Source organism: Sinocyclocheilus grahami, unplaced genomic scaffold, assembly GCF_001515645.1.
Source record: "Sinocyclocheilus grahami isolate Dianchi unplaced genomic scaffold, SAMN03320097.WGS_v1.1 scaffold1268.1, whole genome shotgun sequence".
Taxonomy (NCBI): Eukaryota; Metazoa; Chordata; class Actinopteri; order Cypriniformes; family Cyprinidae; genus Sinocyclocheilus; species Sinocyclocheilus grahami.
In genome coordinates this window covers 110745-123294 of record NW_015506447.1, presented here as the reverse complement: position 1 = coordinate 123294, position 12550 = coordinate 110745, and the positions used below count along the sequence as shown (strand labels likewise).

At 38.1% G+C, this 12550-nt stretch overlaps 1 protein-coding gene across 1 annotated transcript in view; it reads right to left on the bottom strand.

Moving 5' to 3' along the window:
• LOC107568645 (talin-2-like) overlaps window positions 1–12550 on the bottom strand; it is a 72435-nt gene that overhangs the window by 27212 nt on the left and 32673 nt on the right. The window contains exons 21-31 of the mRNA XM_016254617.1: window positions 10247–10474; window positions 10036–10164; window positions 8315–8428; window positions 5225–5338; window positions 5055–5138; window positions 3445–3518; window positions 3163–3337; window positions 1626–1787; window positions 1393–1533; window positions 371–552; window positions 2–53 (exon numbers count right to left, since the gene is read on the bottom strand). Coding sequence (XP_016110103.1) covers window positions 2–53; window positions 371–552; window positions 1393–1533; window positions 1626–1787; window positions 3163–3337; window positions 3445–3518; window positions 5055–5138; window positions 5225–5338; window positions 8315–8428; window positions 10036–10164; window positions 10247–10474 — 1455 coding nt within the window. The remainder of the gene's footprint in view (window position 1; window positions 54–370; window positions 553–1392; window positions 1534–1625; window positions 1788–3162; window positions 3338–3444; window positions 3519–5054; window positions 5139–5224; window positions 5339–8314; window positions 8429–10035; window positions 10165–10246; window positions 10475–12550) is intronic.

Below are 12550 nucleotides of genomic sequence, written 5' to 3'. Positions count from 1 at the left end.
TATTAAGAACCTCAATGGCGTCATCACACTCCCTCTGACCTGGAGCCTTCTCCCTGAAACCATTTACATGACAGTATATGATTATGATGCATGGAAGTTATGATATCATACACAACTGAATCGCATCTCGCAACACTGCCACTGGTAATGAACTGAAGTGAATCAACACTGAACTGACTCACGCTGCAGAACGAACACTGCTGCCTGATTTTAGCTGAACTGAACTTGTTTCAAATTGATAAGACTTCACACTAAACTAAACAAACCCTAATGTGAACGAAAGGTTTCACAGACATGGCAGACTTTACCAATAGGCCGAAGTCTTGTTTTTAGTTGATTGTTGAATAAAGGGTATAAATCCTGTGAATACCTCATGTTGGTGATGAGTTTCTTGATGGAGTCGGACACTGTTCTGGAGTGTCCAGCCAGCACAGACCATTTGGGCGGGTCTTTGGGGTTGACGGCCAGTGAGCGGGCCATCTGGATCAGGCCTGTAGAGCTCTCCAGCATGGTCTTAGCGGCTGCTACGATGGGCTCCATCGCTGCCAGACCCTGGGAACAGACACAACAAAACGTGTAACTTCCAGCATGGTCTAAACAGGGTTATCTATTTCAGCCTGGAGTCTGGTTCCCACTCCTGAGCCATGCACAACCCTGTCAATTCTGCACTGATCTATTCAATTTGTATATAGACAGAAAAAATGGAAGAGTGACCTCTGGCTTCTAAAGTCTGAAAGAAATTAATATGCTCTAATATGAATCCACAATTTAAAAAAATATGACAAGGCAGAAAACCGTGTTTGTCGTAGATGGTCTTTTGTTTTTTAATGATTTTTTGTGTTGATTTGTTATGAGTAATCTTATCAGTTTTCAAACTTGTTAATTTAAATACAAAGCTTTTTTAAGTTACACAATTATTAAAGTAAACATACCTACTTGGATATGTAAAATATAAAATATTTGGAAGTTGAATTTCCAGCAAAAAAGGACTATATTGTGATATACACTACAGTTAAAAAATATGGGATTGCAAGACTAAAATGTTTTTGAAAGAAGCCTCTTCTGCTCTCCTAGCTGCATTTATTTGATCAAAAAATACAGTAAAAACACTAATATTGTAAAATATTATTACAATATAAAATAGCTGTTTTCTATGTGAATACAATGTAAAATGTAATTTATTTCTGTGATGCGCAGTTGTATTTTCAGCATCATTACTCCAGTCTTCAGTGTCACATGATCCTTCAGAAATCATTCTAATATGCTGATTATAAATACCTTTCCTGTCACTTTTGATCAGTTTAATGCATCCTTTCTGAATAAAAGCATCAATTTATTTAAAAACTGCCCAAACTATTGAATGTTAGCATATTCTGTGATATAATGTGGTACCTCTGGGCTGATCTGTGCAGGTACGCTAGCAAACTCTGGGTTTGAAGCGAAGGCAGTCAGGTTATCCACAGCCTCGATGAGCGGCCCAGTGGCTTCCTTACACTTCAGTCTGTTCTCCTGGTTAAAGGCCCCATCAAGAGCCTGACGTTACAGCACACACACACAGTTACAGTCACCAATAATACCAACACTGCTGATCAGAAACAGACTGATCTGTGAGTCTCAAAACTCACTTTGATGGACTTGACGAGGTTGGCGGTGCTGTTCGCCACCTCTTTGGCACTCTGGACGAACTGTCTCTTAGCAACTGGGTTGGATGTTTTGGAGGAGGCGAGTCGGCAGGCGTTGCACAAGGCCGAAGTATGTTTGGCAACAATTGTGGCAGCAGAGAGGACCTTGGGAAAAGACGGTGCATAAAACACGGGAGTTATTTTGTCAGGTTATTTGTGATGACTTTAAAACTAGGTCAAAGCGTTCCTTTGAACTCACAGCTCAAAATAGGAAGTGAATTCTTAAAGGAAATATCCAGATGTGAAATATAATAATTTGTGACCCTGGAGCACAAAAGCAGTGTTAAGTCGCTGGGGTATATTTGTAACAATAGCCAAAAATACATTGTATGGGTCAAAATGATCCATTTTTCTTTTATGCCAAAAATTATTGGGGTATTAAGTAAGATATTTTGTAAATTTCCTACCGTAAATATATCAAAACTTAATTTTTGATTAGTAATATGCATCGCTAAGACCTTCATTTAGACAACTTTAAAGACGATTTTCTCAATATTTAGATTTTTTTGCACCCTCAGATTTTCAAATAGTTGTATTTTGGCCAAATATTGTCCTATCCTAACAAACCATACATCAATGGAAAGTTTGTTTATTTATGCATAAATCTCAATTTCGAAAAATGTACCCTTAAGACTGGGTTTGTGGTCCCGGGTCTCATTTGTGAAAGTCGATCAGACACTGGGAGTCCTGCTTGGCCATTTAACAGAAGCTTTAATGATTGCACATTATCACATTATTCTTTTTTGCTAAATTTAGTGAGCTAAAAAGGTCCATAGTCTATTGGACCAACAGTCACTTTCAAACAGGGCAGCTTTCTATTGGTCAACACAGTGAATCCATATAAATAACTTCAACACAAGCAAAATCTGCGTAAGGAAATGGTTCGCCCTGACACAAAACTCACGAAAGTGTAGACAAATAACTGGATTTTGCCAGCAAAAAACCATCAAACAACTGTAGTAGTTACTAATACAGATTTGAATGCCATGTCAGCATCTGAGGCTATCTTCATGGCAAAAACCGAGTTACAAATTACAAGAGTTACAGAAATACAATAACAATGAAAACCCAACAAAAAGAAAGAGAACATTTAAAGTACTACAAGATGTTTTACATTTACATATGATAAAAAGTCTACATTTTCTGGTAAAAACAAACAAGTCCTTAAGTGAGCTTACTTTATAAAAAAAAAGTTGTCTACTTGCATTAAAAGTGGGAAAGTCTTGCAAAATCATCAAACAACTGTAAATGCAATCACACCTTTAGTTCTCCCTCGTGTTCCAAAATCTCCAAACAGTCACAAATATGTTTTTATAAATAAATGCATAAAAAGTTGTATCAGCCATTAAAATACCTTCTCAGTAATCTACTTCTAATAATGTACTCTCAATGCTAATATATAATATCCTGCCTAGAGTAAACCAGACCTTATGTACGTGTTCGCTCCTATCAGACCATTAGGAAAGAGTCATGCTGTTACCTGGGACTGGGTGCAGGCCGGGTCCACTAGGTTCTGACAGGCCATCTGGATCGACTGTTTGGCTCTGGCGAACTGTGAGGGGTCCACAAGCCCCTTCTGCCCAGCGTGACTGTTCGGGTCAGACACACCCACCAGATACGCCCCCTGTGAGAGACACACAGAACAGCCGTCACTTCTGTTCTACACCAAACAATTCAGTGTCAGCATTCAGCTCAGCAGCAACAACAACCCTCCACACACACTCGCTCACACTCACACTCACGCTCAAGCTCACACTCACACTCACGCTCACACTCGCAGTCACACTCGCAGTCACACTCGCAGTCACACTCGCACACAGTGTGTTCGTGAAACAGCTTTTAGGACGACACACAGGAAGCAGTTAAATATGACTCACTGCCCATCAAACCCATTATGAATTCTATTTGCACAAGTGTGTAGTGTGTTCTTGTGCTTGTAAATAATAAAAGCATGACGGTGTGTGTGAAAGCACAGAAGGCAGCAAAGGAGAGACCAGGAAGGCAAATGTGTTTGTTCATTTAATGCGCTCCTGTAACTCCAGATGTTTGATGCATCATAGCCCTGGTAACATTTTATCATGCACCGCCTCTTTAGGTCGACTAATTTAGCAGAGAGGAGTTTCACACACACACACACACACACACTCTCTCTCTCCGATCACAGGCACTGTTTGGCTAGCATGCCATCACACAGCACAACATCGGACTCGATCCTCCAAAGAAAGAGTGCAGGGCTCTGTTCCAAATCACAGCGAGCTGCATTTTAGATGCTTTCAAATAGTAGTTGGATAACTATAACGGCCTGCTTTTGGCCAAATTCTAAAGATGTGCTCACATTTACCATTGCTTTGCCAAATTTTGTGTGCGATTCAAATAGGTCACATGGGTTCCTGTATGTTACCAAAAAAACGGCTTGGTTTGAAAGTGCCTTCTGTGTGAGCTGCGCTTTATACATCTCTGATGGAGAGATGATGGGAGATTTCGTTTGGTTTGCAAAATTTTGCTGCAGTTTTGCTAATGTGACTGCACTTTCAAGTTCGCATGAAATCAAAATGTTCAATATTTATTTTGTTAGGGAACATTGTTAGTCTTAAGGTGAACAATTAATCAGTGCAAGTTAATCCTCTGAAAAAAATAGTTTGTCTTGCTAATCCTTAATCAAAATCTGATCATTTGCTCCCGCTCCGGAATGGCACTCCTGCTCTGATGACGTCAGTTTGACGGCTTGGGCAGAATTTGCTTAACCACGCCCCTCCAACCATTAGTTTGCGGCGAGTGAGGGATGAGAGGAGGAGCGCAAGAATAAAAGCCCGCCCTCTACTCAATATTCTGTTTCAGGTGGAAATACGTCACCATACTGAAATAAAGTCGGCTGCAACTTCCAGTTCACTCGGACTTTAAAACAGCATCACATTTCCCAATCCCAAAATACTTTGCTACAAGCTAGGAGTGTCGCAATAATAACCACAATATTAAAAAAATGAAATACTCTTGTTATGTAAATACTGCACATATGATAATATTGTAAATAATCCAGCACCAACAACCTGGTTGATATTAAATTGAATTAAATTGACAATATAGCAGGTGGCACTATCGCATCTGCTTGTCACTCCTCATAAAATGACGATGTGGCTGTGTCTGAAACCACATTCTCTCTGAGTAGCTTCTGCTTTTGAATAAGTAATTACTGGGCGATTGTTAAAAAAGTAAGTTCTAGAAAGTATGTAGTATGAATATAATCCGGAAATACTACATTCATTATGATGTCAATGTCATGTGACCTGCCAGCATCAGTTTCAGCACTTCAATGCCATTAGTAAAGTGTGCACAGTTCAGAATCTGGCCGGAAATCGCAGGTCATCCAGGGACTTTTATCCAACTCTGCATGGCAGACGCCTGGTCACTGATGGTGGGAACCGTAGCTTTGGCCGCGGTCACCATTTTCGCTCCGGGCTGATGAAGAGAACAGACACCATGAGCTCAAATGATGCAGACTTGCACGTTATAATAGGAAGTGAAGGTCAGAAGAGTGAAAGGACCTGCATGAAGTTCTGACTGGCTCCGATCAGGGCGAGCTGGGCGCTAGGGCTGTCGGGCTGAGCCTGACTCCCTCTCACACCCTGAACCAGCTGAGGGATCTGATCCGCCACCCCCTGCAAACACATCAAAGAGTTATTCCTGTAAGTCGTTAGCCAAGGGCTTATGTGATTATCTAGGCCTTGTTTACTATACTGTCAAACCAAAAATTATTCAGACACAATTTTTTATTTTTTTTATTAGTGAGTGCAGACACTATGTAACGATATAAAAATCTAACGATACGATAATATCACGATATGAAGTCCACATACGATATGTATTGCAATATTTAAAAAACAAAGACAATTGAAGAATTGGGAAAAAATAAAAAATTTTGTACATTTTAAAGTTAAATTATTCTATCTAATGCACTTTGAGAGATCTAACCCAGGTTCTTAACTAAGAAAACTTAAGTCAGAAAAAAAGTCAGTGAATTGAACAATTGGTGGCTGACTAAATACTTTTTTGCCCCACTGTATGTAATCTTTTCCATTGACAAACAAAAAGACATAACTCGAGCTCGTTTATTATTCCAGATAAAATCAGTGAATAGTTTCCGAAGTGACGTAAAAAAGGAGGGTGGAGGGCACAGAGGAATATTTTGAAAGAAGTATAGTATTTTAAGTAATATGCTAATTTTTATTGCATTTATATGTCCAATTAGCGATATGGGTAGGCTTTTCCATCTGTCAATGAATTTGGAGATATTGTTTAAAAGGGGTTGATAATTTTCTGAAGATATATAATCTACATTAGCTGTGATTTTAATTCCTAAATAGGTGAATGAGTCTACTATATTAAATTGAGTAACAGCTGGTCGTTGACTATCATCCTTATTCAATAAAAGAATACATGATTTAGACTGATTAACCTTATAACCTGAGAAGTTACCAAATATTGAATGAAGTTGTATAAGGGAAGGAATAGAGCAGGCCAAACTTGTGGAATGACCCTATCTATTTGAGGTCCTGAAAAGATTTGGGTTTGGAGAAATTTTTCGTAAATGGATTAAAGAGTCTGGGACCACACCATTTCCAAAGGATTCTTTTAGCATTTCTAAAATTGGTGGGACAAGATTTATTTAAAATTTCTTGTAAAAGTCTACGTTAAGACCGTCTGGTCCCGGTGTTTGTCCCGCTGTTAAACTATCAATAGCCTCTATAATTTCCTCTTCTGTTATATCTATGTCCAGGGACAATTTTGCCTCTTCAGAAAGACTAGGTCTTTTTTGCCCCACTGTATGTCTTTAGACATTAAATGTGTTTCCTGGAGAAAAACAATTTTAAACTGTAGCTGCTTTATCCTAGTCAATACTTGTTTAATTTTAGTAAAAGTATGCAGCCCCCTACAGTTCCAAGAAATAAACTTAACCTCAATAATCCCTGCCATATCCTATAGCACTAGATAATACAATACTCTCCTTAGTTTTAAAACAGAAAATCACCTGTTCCTTGTGACAATAAAAAGTAAAACTAGAAAACAACATAATTAGAAACACTAACCAATAGAAACATTTAAACACTACAACTGTGAATTGCCGAGAACCACCAGCAAATGTACACACTACTTTACTTCTAACTTCCCCCATCTAAATGATACAATGAATTGCATCCCACCTGTGCTCCGCTGAAATGACTTTGTCCCCTTATAAGGAGTATGTCCTATTAATAATCGTCCGTTATTCACATATTCCAGAGTGTAAACAAATCATTAATATAATGTCTCAAAATTACATAATCGTTAGAAAGGCGTCAACTTCAAATGAAGTTTGAAAGGCGCGAGATTGGCCATTGACCGTCACCCGAAGGCGCGCTGGAAAGATGAATCCATACTGTAGGCCCTTAGCTCGCAGCTTCCTCTTGACTTCGTCGAATTGTCTCCGTTGCTTGTTTACTTCAGCAGAAAGGTCTGGGAAAAACATGACTCTGTGATTTTGGAACAGCACGTCCTTCTTCCCTCTGGCCGCATTCATTACACGCTCCTGGTCTCTGTAATCCAAGAACTTCGCGATCATCACTTTCGGCGTTGAATTCCTGTCTGTATCAGATCTTCGCATACTTCCAATCCTGTGTGCCCTCTCTATGGCCAGGGGTTTTCGTAGTGGCTCCATGTCTAGCGCCTCAGGTAACCAGCTTTCTAAGAATGCACACTGCCCTCGGATTTTTCTGGTAAACCTACGAGTCTCAGGTTGGAGCGTCGACTGCGATTCTCAAGGTCATCTATTTTCCAGGTAAGTGCTGCAATTTTCTTCTCGAGAGCGCTGGTCGTCGATTGAAGTGTAGTAATCGAATCTTCGGTCTGTGAAATGCATTCCTCCGTCTGCGTCAATCTCCGAAACACTCCGCAACTTGATTTTTAACATCTTGTACAGCTAAAAGTACGGTTTCAAATTGAGAAGTCATGTCAACTCTCACTGAATGTATTGCTTGGAGAATATCACTTGTGTCAGCGTGAAAGCCGCTAGCTTGATCTCCATAGCTCGGTGACGAGTTTTCTTCGCCATGTGCAACACGCGACCCTTCGCGATTCAGACACTTTGACCTGAGCATGTTTTGCTTAAGTGTTTTTTTTTTTTATTGCTAATGTGACCTTTTTACACCACAGACTGAACAAAATTAAGCATTGCTTGGTAATTGGTTGACCTAAATTGTTATTATTTAATTGTGTACTTAAATGAACAGCTGACAGCTATTCAACCGAATCCATTACATACCTTTCTATCAAAGTTATCTGACATTATCAAGCTGAATTTGCTCTGACACAGTTTAACTCTGTTCTTGTCATATTTTATTACCATTTTCTAACTATAGCGAATAAACTGTGATAATGTGAGAAATATTCAAGGTGTCTGAATAAATTTTGGTTTGACTGTATATCAATCATAACAAACTGCAAGCAGGAAAACTAGTGATTTATCAAAAATGAGCGTTAAGCACAGAATTATGCTTTATGTTTCACGTCTGCTCACATCAGTCATTCACAAACACAGTGCTTGTGTGAACTAGTTTTAACCCGAGAGAAACAGGAAGTGGCTGCTGAGAGACACACACCTTGCAGCTCTGCACGAGTTGTTGCTGGGCCGCAGGGTTCTTGTTGGAGGAAGCGGCGTGTTGCGCTGCAGCGATAGTCTGAGTGGCAGCCGCCGCGGCCTGTTTTGCTGCATTCTGACGAACAGATATGACACAAATATATTTATTATAAAACCACATACTTCTATCAACCTACCAACTTCTATCTACCTGAATTGGGAAATTCTGAAATCACAAAAACTGCTTGTTAAACTTACATTTAAACACATTTGAACTATTTCAAATCGGCAATAAAATCTGACATCAACTGACCCATTAATGTGGTTTCTTACCCACTAATTGGTGATTGGCCGCATTTTTTTATTTTTTATTTTTTTTAGAAAGCAGGACTTATTCTGCCATATTGTGCATTGTATTTTCTCCCATTCTTAGTAAAATGAGTAAACAGGCTCTGTATACATACACTTCTGGTCAAAAGTTTGGAACAAACACAACTTTTTCATGTTTTTAAAATGAGTCTCTTTTGCTCTCCAAGTTGAAACTTAGGTTCCACTTTATATTAAGTGGCCTTACCTACTATGTACTTACATTTGGTACAATGCACTTATTGTGTACATACATGTTTTTACATTGTACTTATATTTAAAAAAATACCTGCACGTAATTACATCTGTAATTAATTTCTATAATTGCATTTATAATTATACAGTTGACCCTTCCCTTACACCTTAACCACACTTAAACCTACCCATACCACCAAACCTGTCCCTAACCTTACCCCTATCCCACCTCAATAGCAGCAGAAGTGTACTGCAATACAATATGAACACAATAAGTACATCGTACTTATTTTTTTAAGGACCTACATGTATAGTAGTTAAGGCCACTTAATATAAAGTGGGACTGAAGCTAATTTATTACTTTTTAAAATAATGGTTCTCTTTGAATATTTTGTCATTTTTAAAAGGATCACATGACACTGAATACTGGAGAAATGGTTACTGAATTTATAACAGTAATAAATTACATTTTAAAATAAATTCAAACAGAAAACGGTAACATCCTTGGTGAGCATAAGTGACAGACAGACTAGTTTGTTTTTATTGGTCTTTTGCCTGCTTATTAGGTGTTGCTATGTAGTTCTGATATTTTAGTTGGTTAATAGACGAAGTTTCTATTTGGTAGTTGCTAGGCACTGTTAGAGCTAGGCTGTTCTAGCTGGCTGCTAGGGCTACTTGGGTCTTCTGGCAAGTTACTGGAGTATTTTGGCTGGCTGCTGGAGAGCTCTGGCAGGAGGCTGACAGTTAGACAGAGACAGACGGACAGATATCACAAAGAATTAAGCCGTACACTGTTCTTTTCACTGCAGATAATAAGCAAGCTGAAACAGTATAAAACAGAGAAACAGGTCTGTGGAGTTTGCGAAACCTAATAGTTCTTCTTTCTCACAAGTTGCAACAAGTTACTTGTGAAACTGCAACACTGAGCTAAACACACTGCAGTCTTTAAAAATGCGATAAATAATTTTCACTGTAGCCTTTGGCAAGATTTAACTCCATGAGCAATAAAACATCATATAACTTTACCCAAATAGGGCAGCAAAGAGTTGTAATAGCTGGCAACACTTCTAAAATTCATCTCAGTGCAGGCTATTATTTTTAAAAGAGAATGTGACCTCACAAAAAACCGTCATCACATCTTCGAGTTCTTGAAGGTTTGGATTTGTGCATGTCAGTCCTCACCTCCAGTTTGTTGACCAGTCTCTTTTTGATGGCATTCTGTGCCGCAGCGTTGGTGGCCATGCGCAGACCCTCGGCAGCTTCACGCAGCTTCTGCTGCTGCTCCTCGCTGTCCGGGTTAGCAGCTGCACCCTGCCGGCACACACAACAAACACTCAGCTCCATGCACAGCTATCCAGTCTAAAAGCACACACTGAGGCGTCTTCTGTCCCACCTTTGCAGCTTCCACCATCTTGGCCGTGGCGTCAGCCAGGAGTTTGGCTGCAGACAGGAGTTTGCGGGAGTTCTCCAGGTCAGTCTCGCCCTCCGCGTCGGCCTTGATAGCATTGACTAAATCTGAGGTGGCCTGAGCAAGGATCCGAGCCTGTCGCACCATCTCCCCTGAACACAGAGAGGAACGCGCCTGTGCGTGAGCTCCATTCATATGCATATCAACAAGTCTCTGCACATCAGTCCAAGCTATATTAAACACAGACTATTAAATGTTCTTGTTTTGACATTCAGCAGACACTTTTATATAAAGTGACTTACAATCAGTGTTGAGGGAGGTAACATTACAAGTATAGCAAGTTACGTAATCAGATTACTTTTTTCAAGTTATCAGTAAAGTTAGGGATGCACGATATTTTTGCCAATATCCGATATTTTTTAACTCATTTTGGCCAATAGCTGATACCGATATATTTCCTTTTGTTTGGAAACACCACCAAGTCTCTCCTGTGTGGAAATTATAAGCAAATTATTTTTTAATTTTGGCTAGTTTTTAACAAGAATTTATTTGTTAGAATTAAATAAACAATAAAGAAGTTCTTTTATAATGACAGTACATTGAAGCTTTGAAAAAAAACTATAAATAAACTATATATCAATCGCTGCATTTTTTCCCCAGAAAGATGCAATATTAACCTTAACATTTTATTTTAAGATTTAACATTTGTAGATGGTCTGAAGCAAAAGAGTTGTAAAAATTCTGTAAATATTTTAGAGCTCATAATTTGTTAAAAAACATATTACACATTAATGAATAAATGAGTATATATAAAATTATTTAAATTACAAGTGTCATACTTGTGATTTTTTTTTATTCATGTAAGCTATAGCTTCTAACCTTTAAATCAAAACATACTCATGATTTTATGATCTCAATCACTGCTTTATTTAATCAGAAACACAGTCTAAACGTCTACATTTGAGTATTTTACTTTCATTTGATTAGAAATAGGCCAACAGCGCCACCTACGGAATTAAAACTCCTTACTGAGCGAGCATTAGGACCCGGCAGTTTAAATGCAGCGATTCAAAACAGTGAATTTAATAAATTATAAGCAAATTATTTTTTAATTTTGGCTAGTTTTTAACAAGAATTTATTTGTTAGAATTAAATAAACAATAAAGAAGTTCTTTTATAATGACAGTACATTGAAGCTTTGAAAAAAAACTATAAATAAACTATATATCAATCGCTGCATTTTTTCCCCAGAAAGATGCAATATTAACCTTAACATTTTATTTTAAGATTTAACATTTGTAGATGGTCTGAAGCAAAAGAGTTGTAAAAATTCTGTAAATATTTTAGAGCTCATAATTTGTTAAAAAACATATTACACATTAATGAATAAATGAGTATATATAAAATTATTTAAATTACAAGTGTCATACTTGTGATTTTTTTTTATTCATGTAAGCTATAGCTTCTAACCTTTAAATCAAAACATACTCATGATTTTATGATCTCAATCACTGCTTTATTTAATCAGAAACACAGTCTAAATGTCTACATTTGTGTATTTTACTTTCATTTGATTAGAAATAGGCCAACAGCGCCACCTACGGAATTAAAACTCCTTACTGAGCGAGCATTAGGACCCGGCAGTTTAAATGCAGCGATCCAAAACAGTGAATTTAATCATCATTCAGGCAAAACTTTGCTTCAAGAATGAGTTACACTGCTGACATGATCTAATCGCTAGCACACCCTGAGCACATGTGAGTTAAGGCATTCCTCTTATCGGCAAGACATATCAGCATAATTTTTTTCATATCGGGCCGATGGCGATATTTACATTTAAAGCCATTATCGGTCCGATAATATTGTGCATCCCTAAGTAAAGTAAAGCATTACTTAACACGAAAAACATCTGAGCTGCTTTTTCAAATAAGTAACTCCAGTTACGTTGTTTTCCCATGCATTGGCAGCTCTCCTGTCCTCATGTTGAGAGAAATTGTGAGTAAGTGCAGAGGCGTTGCGTTCGCTGTGTGAACATGAGGTTTCTGTAGTTCTAGACTAAATGTGAACATGTATTCACTAATCTCACCTGCACAAAAACAGATTCAGTATTCCTCAAAATGAATAAAAACTGAGAAATGCAAACTCAGAATGATGCAAACCTGCAAGAATTAAATGTTAAATAACACAAAAATCATTTATGTTTTTAATGCCTTTTTATTAACCAGTGTCTTTGCTGCTGACCTTCGATGATCCAATTCAACCATACTAATAAGCAAAAATGACTTTAGA